General features: G+C 38.1%; 1 protein-coding gene across 1 annotated transcript in view; it reads right to left on the bottom strand.

Annotated features, from left to right (window-relative positions):
• Positions 1–8,002: 8,002 nt before the first annotated feature.
• Positions 8,003–10,000, bottom strand: part of LOC124957843 — a 5,464-nt gene continuing 3,466 nt past the window's right edge. Inside the window, exons 2-3 of the mRNA XM_047515246.1 lie at positions 8,362–8,540; positions 8,003–8,293 (exon numbers count right to left, since the gene is read on the bottom strand). Coding sequence (XP_047371202.1) covers positions 8,098–8,293; positions 8,362–8,540 — 375 coding nt within the window. The 3' untranslated portion in view covers positions 8,003–8,097. The remainder of the gene's footprint in view (positions 8,294–8,361; positions 8,541–10,000) is intronic.

Raw genomic sequence — 10,000 nt, 5'->3', positions numbered from 1 at the left:
AAAAGAAAAAAGGAAAAAATAAGAAGTAAAAAAACAAAAAACGAGATCGAGTTTTAAATATCAAAGAACCGTGTGTCTAGTCAAGTGGCAATAAAATCGTTTTTCATTCGACGACGAGAGAGAACGGTCGGAGAATTATTTTTAATAATTTACCGCCGGAGATAAGCGTCGTGTAGAGAGAGCGCCATATGCTTCCCGGCTTCTATGAGTATTAAGTCCTAGTTATATCGCGCATCATTACGGGTAGGCAGACGTTATCGTGGTCGCACGGCGTATCGAGTAGTAATATGCAATAGTAGTAAAATGAATAGCAATGTAAACGAAAGAGCGAGATAATTATGTACATATGCCTGATCGAAACGTGACCGCCATATTCGTGCTTCCTGAAAATCGCGCAATCGCGTTCATCGAATTGTCAATCTCTTTGTACGAAGTATATGATAACATCAATACTAATTAATTCCATCCGATTTTTTTTTCCTTTTTAACTAATAAAAATAGTCGGATCAATAATTTGGATAAATTGCGACATACAGGCATAAATCTGTCATTAGAAAGTAAATTCGTTGCTCGTCTCGTTCCCTTTTCGTTAAAAAAAAAAAAAAAAAAAGAAAAAGAAAAAAGAAAAGATAGGGAAAAGGAATATATATATATATATATATATATATATATATATATATATATATTAAAAAAAGTAGAAGCAAGCGTGAAGGTAGAAGCCGACGATGTTCCGATCTGTCCTTCTCCCCCTTTTCATCCGTCCTTCCTTTCGGTGTAGGGTGAAATTATTCTGCAGGGAACAAAATGAGCCATAAAATCGTGCAAATTGCACGCTTCGCCGTACGACTAAGCTTCGTCCTACCGATTAGCTGACAATAATGCCGATAATTGTTAAGCGGACAGCTGCGATCGAATGTATTATTCGATGATCACGTTAAAACGAAGCTTGTACATTTCAATACCTTTTACCTATATAGTGATATACTTTTAATTTTCTACGCGATAAATTCTCTTTCTGTTCGACCGATATTTTCCTTTTTTTTTTTTTTTTATACATATATATATATATATATATATATATATATATATATATATATAAGTAACTTCAAGGAATCATTAAGATCTATTTTAACGTAAAATTCATAAATCCCAAGAAGATCCGAAACGATCAAAGAAAGCGAAATTTCTCCATTCCCTCTTTTCGATTTCGAATTTCAAAAGATATTATTCTCGTCACGATTATGCGTTTCATGAACACGTCGTACGTATACGAGGAGCGAGATATATCGAAAGTTTTGAAACACCTACCAAAGGGCCGTCCTTTCGTTGTAACTCCGCAGACGCAAAACTTTTTCCGAACTCGATCCCAGTCCCATTCGATGCCTGATATGTTTCTTCGAACTTCCAAACGGATATTTTCCCGAACGCGAACAGAGAGGGTGACGATGTATTGCGCTTATAACAAGATCGTTTTGCAGATTTTGCAGAAACAAGAAAGAAGGGCTCGGCAAAGAAAGGGACTTTTCTCGGGGTGAATAGGATCGTGGATGAGATACGTTTATGTATTTCTCTCTCGAAAACCACCGATAGAAATCTATCGTGAACTTGTAGTTGGCAAATACGTATGTACTTAGATTTTTATTTTCTCATAGATTTTATAAAGAATAATTAAAATGAAAATGTTAAAAAATTTTTATTAAAAGAGATAAAGACATCCGATTTCTCACGTTTCACATATTTCCTCGATTTCACGAGAATCGAAACAAGAAAGAGGAGGGGCATGGGGTCACTCTGTTAAGATAGGGTGGTTAAGTGTGACCTAATTTTACGGAACATCGCCTTTTATTAACGACGATGAGTTGTCACGCGACGACAGGTAAAGAATTGGCTGTTAGTGAAGAAGTCATTTCGTAGGGACGCTCGAACAACCATCTTCGTCTTTGGCATTGTTGTTGGTCCCGGCTTGAATCGTCACACGCCGATGATTACATTATATTAGACATGCAGCCGATCAGTCGCTCGTGGATAATCCATATCATTGTACGTTCATCTCTCCATTCTGTCGGGTAGAAATCGAAACGAGCGTTACGCTCGTTTTTCAGATCCCCTCTTTCTAATAATCCTAAGCTTCGCATCAACCGTAGATAGAAGAGCGATAATTTTAACTCGATGTGATCAATATTGGCAATCATTTTTAATATTTCCGCTTAGTTCTAGCAAAATGAAATTTTTTATAGATCATTTCGAATACATGAACAATAATAAATATATTCTCTGCTGTAGTTAGGTTTGAATACTTAGGACCGTGTGCTGTCTGTCATATTTAGAGACCACTTGGTATCCCAAGTACGTGTTAAGCACATGTTACACGCTAATGAGAGAAGAGACTTTCCTACCACCTGTCCTCAAACTCTGCCCACAATTATAGGAAGTTTACGCATTTACGGACGGGAGAATTAATTAATTCCTCTATCGTACTAGCTCTCTGTTATCGTTCATTTTTCAAGTAAATCTTACCGATTTTATTATTACTTTTATACTTTTTTTTAAATATATCGATGCAATAAGATTTTGGCAAAAATTCTTTGCAAATTGACAAAGGAAAGTCAAAAAGGATTAGAGATTGACTTCTTTTATTCGACAACTTGAATGACGAGCTTAACTTTTCGCCAGAATAAAACGAGGTCAGAAGAATTCGGAAGTCGTTCACCATCATACGGAAAAATTCTCGAATCGAAAGTAGATTTTCGTCGTACGATAGAAGTCGGCTTCACGGTTTACTATCCTGTTGAATCGTTTCATTGACCAAATTTAACGCTAATACTGTCCAAATACGGGAGCCGCTTTTGTTGGAGGATCCATGAAAAGGTAGGCCAGACCTGAAAAATCATACAGGAGACAGCTGCTGGCTCGGCATCGTAAGGGCCCGCCCGACAAATGGGCTTAAGTCACTCTCCGTCGTCTTTTCTCGGTCTATCAGTCATCGTGGAAGAAGAGAATGCATTCGAGCGTTATATAGGTCCATTCAGAGGATATAGTGTAAGAAACTTGGTTCGTTCCTGATATACGTTCATACATACATATGTACATACATACTTACATACACGTTCGACTCCAATTCCGCTTTTAACTTAACTGTCTGCACTTAACATTCGTCACCTGAACATTTTCACACTTTCAAGAAATATTATTGGAAAACTTTTTCTTCAATCGGGATGTAACGGAAATGCATACGTCTCTATCTTTTACAAGGTCTCTCGAGTGTCTCGCAAAATTGGATGGTAACGATAAATATATAGCGAGTGTGGGTATCGAGCTGAAAGCGCTAACATACAAATCCGTAGGAGGGCTAGAGTTTCCATGATATTTTTTTCTTTTTCCTTTTTTTTTTTCGTATGAGCCGTGCGATCCTTGTGGATCGTAGAAGAAAAAGGAATAGTCCGATGCATCAATGTCATCGCTAGCAACATTGTTCCCAAACGCAACGACTTGTCCCTAACGAGATATTTATGACGTCACGTTGCGGCTTAAATAATAACCAGTTGATGATGGATGGCCGCGGTATACGCGTAGAAAACCGACATCATTATTGCGGTTGGCATTTTGTAAGTTTCACGGCGTATTCCTCGATCGTACAATACGTCACCGCAGCGCGAGCGCGGTCTAGCCAGGGCCTAACAGATGCGTCTAATCTCTCTGTATTAGCGATAGCCTCGATCCCGTCGATTTCAATTCGTACCGACCCTTCTCCTCCTTATCTGTCAAGTAAGCCGTGCTCGATAGATTTTCTGAAAATCCTGGATGAATTAAAGTTTCCGAAAGCTCGAGATTTTCCTCATAAAGAGGGAAACGTTGAGAAAGGATAATGGAAAAAGATTTTTCAATAATTTTTCGATCATATTACATCATAATACATATTTGTTGAATAAATTATCAAATTAAAAAAAATTAAAACAGAAAGCTATAATGGTTTCAATAATTTTTCAATAGTTCGTCGGACAAGGTAAAAGCTAAGTGTCGAATAATCTGGTTAGCGTATCAAACTGAAGAGAGAGGAAGTGACAGGCGGTAATTGTGAGGGAGCATATCCCCTCTACCTAGTCCTGCCTACCTTTGTACCAAGGATACAAACGGCATTCGTGCTGTGCTTTTTCACAGCCTCCATAGAAACGTATCCCCATAACAATAGGTTAAAGCGTCAAATTAGGCGGTACAGGTCAACTGCATGGGCGTCCCTGTTTAGTTCGTGACTTTCGTTCGGCGCACGCAGGCACGCATATAAGTTCAACTTGGAGTTAGGGTAGATGTTAGGATACTTTTTGGGGAGAGCCTCGGCTTCTTCTTTTCCCCTCTCAATGTCTCGCTAAAACTCACCTCTATAATACTATAATACAAATAAGTAGTCAGTCAGTCAGTTGGTGCCTTGCCACGTATAGCCGTCGGTCTATTATGGTTCTTGATCTCCGTCCATTATGCGTTCTCCCTTTCTTCCTCAATCGCTATGCTACACAATCATTCGAAGCAGTCTAGTTGGTTCTATGTATGGTAGCTCCATCTTTTTCTCTATAGGAAAGTCTTTCTATCTAGGACATTCCTCTTCTCCTTCTCTATTTTCTTCCTATATATCAAACCAACAGCTTACCCCTTGTCCTTTCACTTTTATTCTTGGTAAATTATTTTCCACTGCAAATTCAAAAAGTAGATAGCTATACCAGCGAAACGTTTTGAAATATGGGAATAAGCAACGATATCTCATACGGTGTTAAATATAGTTACAAGATAATGGTGATAATTTCATTTGAACGTACAATATATTTCATTGTTGTTCCTTCGATATAATATCCTACCGTTCTTCTCCTTATAATCACAAGGTCATCTTCATATGCTCATTTAATGGAGCCGATACGATGTATTTTCTTTCCCTCCCCCTCCCCCCTCTCTCTCTTTTTTCTCTGCTTCGTTAGTGAGAAATCACCTCGGAATCATACACTCCGATGCACTCGAAATGCTCCCGCTGGAATTCGCCTCGGCCGACGGTGGCTTAATCGTGTGCGATTAATTCATTCGAGAAGCAAGGGGTGCACGCCATGACGAAGAGAATTACCGTTAAATAATTTTATTATAGGCAATCGACGAAAATATCAAGTGACTCCCTTGATGTTTATCATTAATATATTATGCAACTGTTATAACGTATATATCGACCGTACTATTAATATGTATATATACATATATATATATATATATATATATATATATATATATATATATATATATATACATATAATTTTATCAAGAGATTTAGTCTATAGCTATAAATATTACAAGTTGTAGAAATCCACACATTTTTTACTCAAAAATAGAGCAAGAAAAAGTTACTTTCTGATGTCATAATGGTTTTATGAATGCGATCCAACAGAAAACAGGATATAAAGTTTGTAATGGAGTCTCATTTCGTTGGTAGCTAGAAACCATATGTATATAACGAAAAGTTGGAATTACTTGTAGGAAGATATTGTGTTCGTTTCTTCGTTTGTGTATGTGTACGTACACCTTTATATTATAATATGAGCACGCGCGTGTATTTAAGTATAAACATTTGATTTTTGAAGATTGTAGAACAGTTAGAATTTCGTTTGTAAGTTCATGAAAATCAGCGAGATCTCGATGGAAGATCGAAGATCGTTCGATTCTCAATGAAAGACACGTCGATGCTAGGTAACATCTTGGAGTATCTCGTAGGTGGGCAACAGCTAGGACGGACTTGGAAGGAAACACAGTCTATGCGGATTTTCCCCCATCTTCGCTGCTTTCACGGATACAGTTTACCCCTCTCGATACCCTTGTTTCGCTCTCGCCGATTTAATCCCGGATTCAGCACTCAATTTGGTGCGTTACACAGCGGTTTGTATGCCCTAGCTCGCCTTACTCAAGCCGGTACACCCTCTTCGTATTACTGTCTCTACTACCCGCCCATACTAGATCGCTTCATCTTGTTCCACCCTCCTTCCTTCCTACTTTCTCACTCTTTCTCTCTCTTTCTCTTTCTGTCTCTCTCTCTCTCTCTATCATTCTCTTTCTCTCGCTCTCTCTTTTACATACATTCTCTCCCAAACTCTCCTTTTATCCTTCTAGTATCCCCTTCTTCTTTTCCCTCTATCTCTTTTTCTTCCTTTCCACTTTTCCTTTTCCACCACTACAACCACCCTCTTCTTTCTCTTTTTCTCTTGAAACTCGTTGTTTCCACCACCGGCACTCTTCCGATCTTTCCACTGTCCGTCTCTCTTACACTCTGTTTCTCTCAACCCCACCAACCATCGGTCCCTTACGTTTTTCATCCACCCCTCGGTAACACCATGATACGAAATGCTATGTTTCAGGGTAGAAGTGTCTCTCGAATGTGAGACCAGTCTTGCACCCTCTTTTCTCTTTCTCTCTCTCTCTCTCTCTCTCTCTCTCTCTCTCTATCTCTCTTTCTCTCTCTTTCTTTATCTATCTCTTTATCTCTCTCGTTCGCATTTAAATTAGATTAGATAAGTTAATCAATGCGGTATTCAAAGTAAAACCTGGGATTTTGTGTTTCGCACGCTGTAGGAAGAGGAATAAGAAGAAGGAGAAGGAAATTATTGGTAGTTTCAAGGAGAATGAAATCGTCCTCTAGAACGTGGCAAGAATTCGACGTATAGTTTGAGTTTCAAACTGATGTTGCTAGCACTCCTGATGCTGAAAGAGGTAAAGCTGACGTAGAATAGTAGTAGTGGTAATATCTACAATGGTAGATGTGGAGGAGGAGGAAAAAGGGACGAGACTCTACGCGGTCTCGAGTTTAGGGGGCGGATCGTAGCCAATACACTTTTACTTTTTTCCAGCGTACATCGAAGCCCGATGGAAATCTCAGAGACGCGTTCGTCACGCGCCCACCGGTTATCAAAATTTATCGTAAACGTTTTGAATACCGATCCAAGCTTTCTCTACCCGCCTCCCCTTCCTTTCCCACTCATGGATTTATCGCGGCTCGTCGGCTTTACCGTCGATTCGATCTACCTACCGACTTTGAGATCACGAGCCCGATTCGAACGTATACTTTTACAAACTGTTACATTTCTGTACATCGTACATCGCTTGTACATCACTTGAAATTTGGACAAATTTCTATCTCTCTGGTGATTTAATTAAAAGGGAAAAATATATGGATATTTTTTCTTTTTTTCTTTTTTTGTCTTTTCTCTACAAGATCATATTTTTACGTTTGATATATTATTAATAGTACACGTGTCTCTATTGTATGTAGATTTGAAAAAATTACTTTTTTGGAACATTCAAGTCAACGATCTTGTTCTTTAAAAAAAATTTCTATCGATAAGATCAGTGTAAATCAATATCGATAGAGATATACTGCTCGAGTATGAGTTAAAAGCCAAAGAGAATTGTAATAAGATTATTTCCGTGCTTTCCTAAAATGCATTTATCTTGAATATTCGTGGAGAATTAGGTAGATACGAGATGTCCGGAAGATATAATGCGCCTTTTACCGAACGCGCACGAGTAACACGACTTATAAAACGCTAACAAGGGAAGATCGGAGATGACCTCCCCGACGCTGTGTTCGCGGAAAGTTTGAGAGCTTTTAGTAGACATTCCCCGGGTGACTAAAAGGCAAACGGAGTTGGGGTGAGAGTGCCTGTATGTTAGGGCAAACGGCCAACCAACCGTTTCTCCGGCAAATGAATTTGATTTCTTCGGGAGCTCCCCATAAACTCTCTTCGCGCTCGAACTTGGCTCGTTATTATCTTTTTCCATTACATTATCCTTTGTTTTTCCGTTAACGTGAGCGAATATCTTCCGAAACGGGAGAAAGTTTGCCGTGTAGCAGATTCCAACGTTGCTTTTTGATCCATTTTACGCAACAGACAATAGTTCGCCAGGAAAATAATAGCGGTTATATAAAAAAAATTCGTCCTATCTTATATATCGAAGATATAAGTTTCAATGGAAATCAGTCGACGATTCAAGCTTTTTATATGTTTCAAAGATTGATAATAGAAATTTACTTTATACTTTAATACTTTTCCTTTCCTTTGAAATTTTTCACGAACTTCACATATTTTCTGCTGGCAGACTATGAAGAAGTTCGTAGGCTCGAGCAACGTGCGATTGGCCAAACGACGAATTAATCGAAATCGAAGGTAACGTTGACTCTGACAAACGATCCACTTCTACGTTGAAAGGAGTTTCGGTGGTAGGCGAAGGACGATAACCAACCCTCTCTTTTCTCTCTGGTAGCTCGATCGATCTTGAGAAATGGAGAATTCGATTTGCAAATGTTTAAAGGGGCATACTTATATAAACGTGTGTACGTACAAGACGTCGTACGAATTTTCTTTTTGAGAAATGTTGCTGGCAGATTGCGTGAAGTTTATCCATTGCGGTACAAGACAAATCGACGTGGGAGGAGAGGGAGACCCTCTTAGGTACATCGGTGGCTGACAAACTGGCCAAAGCCCTTCTACGACCCTCTCGGTCGCCACATTATCGGACTCCTGTGGACAGCAAGGCCATTTATACTGTTGAAAGACCGAGAGAGATGGCGAATCGAAGACGGAGAGCGTGGAAACCGCACGAATGAAATGAAATTGTTTTCTCCGTCGTGCGTCGGTGTATAGGTAAACCCACCTTTCTTTCTCTTTCTCTTTCTCTTTATCTTTTCTCCGCGAGCACTTGTTTAACAGATAAGAAAAAAAAAGGAAACAGACCTCGGAATCGCCATTGTCTTGTCGTGAAAGAAAGAACAACGGTGTATACGTGTAGTTCAGTACTTACATACGTGAATTTGCGTGAGCTTACTCGTTACGCGAAAAAAGATCTAAAAGGATATAATGTTTAATATATTCATACATAAGTAGAATTAGTAAAATTCAACACATTATAATATTATAAACGCATGTTATTTAAAAATGAGATATTTAAAATAAAAACGTAATATTATGAGACATTATAATGAAATATAAAATTATGAGATGTAAGAAATAAGAAGATTAATATGATCGTTCAAAAATTAAAAAATAACTCTTTTAATATCTATTCATGAAATAAGTTCTTAATAACAAATTGGATTAATAATGAAAGAAGAGAGATAGAAATAGATAGATAGATAGATAGATAGATAGAGAGAGAGAGAGAGAGAGAGAGAGAGAGAGAGAGAGAGAAAGTGGTTGTATGCTTTTATTCGGTCTAACGCACGATGGACCTCCCTTTCTGATAATTATGCTTTATCAACGGTCATTGAATTAATTCGTACGAATTTATGTGCCGTATAATCGAACATCGATTATGCGGTACGCCAGCTAATGTTAAAATCGATTATTCGATAATTAATAAATTGGAACGAGCCCGATTAGAGTCCTAGGACGGTTTTCATTAGTCGAAATTGTTTGTTGGAGAACTATTGGCTATATGTGTATGCAAAAGAGATTTTTATGTTTCATTTAATGGACATTTTTTGTTAGGTCGTTTGAATTTAGCCTCATTATCGTTATTATTAGAGATTCCCGCATGCAAATAGTCACAGGGCGAGTGAATGTCAATGTAGTCGGATCGGAGTGGACATTTCTCAAGATTTCTAATCAGGGATGACAGAGATGACGCGTCAAGATATTTTGATAAGAACATCTCAGTGCAACAGGTAAAGGTTGAATTTCACGATAGAAAGTGAGAGTACAATGTTTGTTTAATAAATTAGAGAACAAATAAAACGATTGGTTCTACTTTTTTGTTTTCATTATTTCTTTAAATATAATATAGGATCATTAAAATATTTTATTTATCTTAAAAGACGATCAAGTATATCTAATACGTGCGAGCAAAGATCACATTGTATATACTATTACTATTATATTGTATATAGGGGGATTGGTCACTGTGAGGATTAGTACTTACGCGTGTAGGATCATGGAGTGTGTAGTATCATCCCTTACAGGATTGGTTCGTGTGTGGAATCAGT

The sequence above is a fragment of the Vespa velutina genome, chromosome 2 (genome assembly GCF_912470025.1).
Source record: "Vespa velutina chromosome 2, iVesVel2.1, whole genome shotgun sequence".
In the NCBI taxonomy this organism is placed as follows: Eukaryota; Metazoa; Arthropoda; class Insecta; order Hymenoptera; family Vespidae; genus Vespa; species Vespa velutina.
This window is presented reverse-complemented; position numbering and strand designations above follow the sequence as displayed.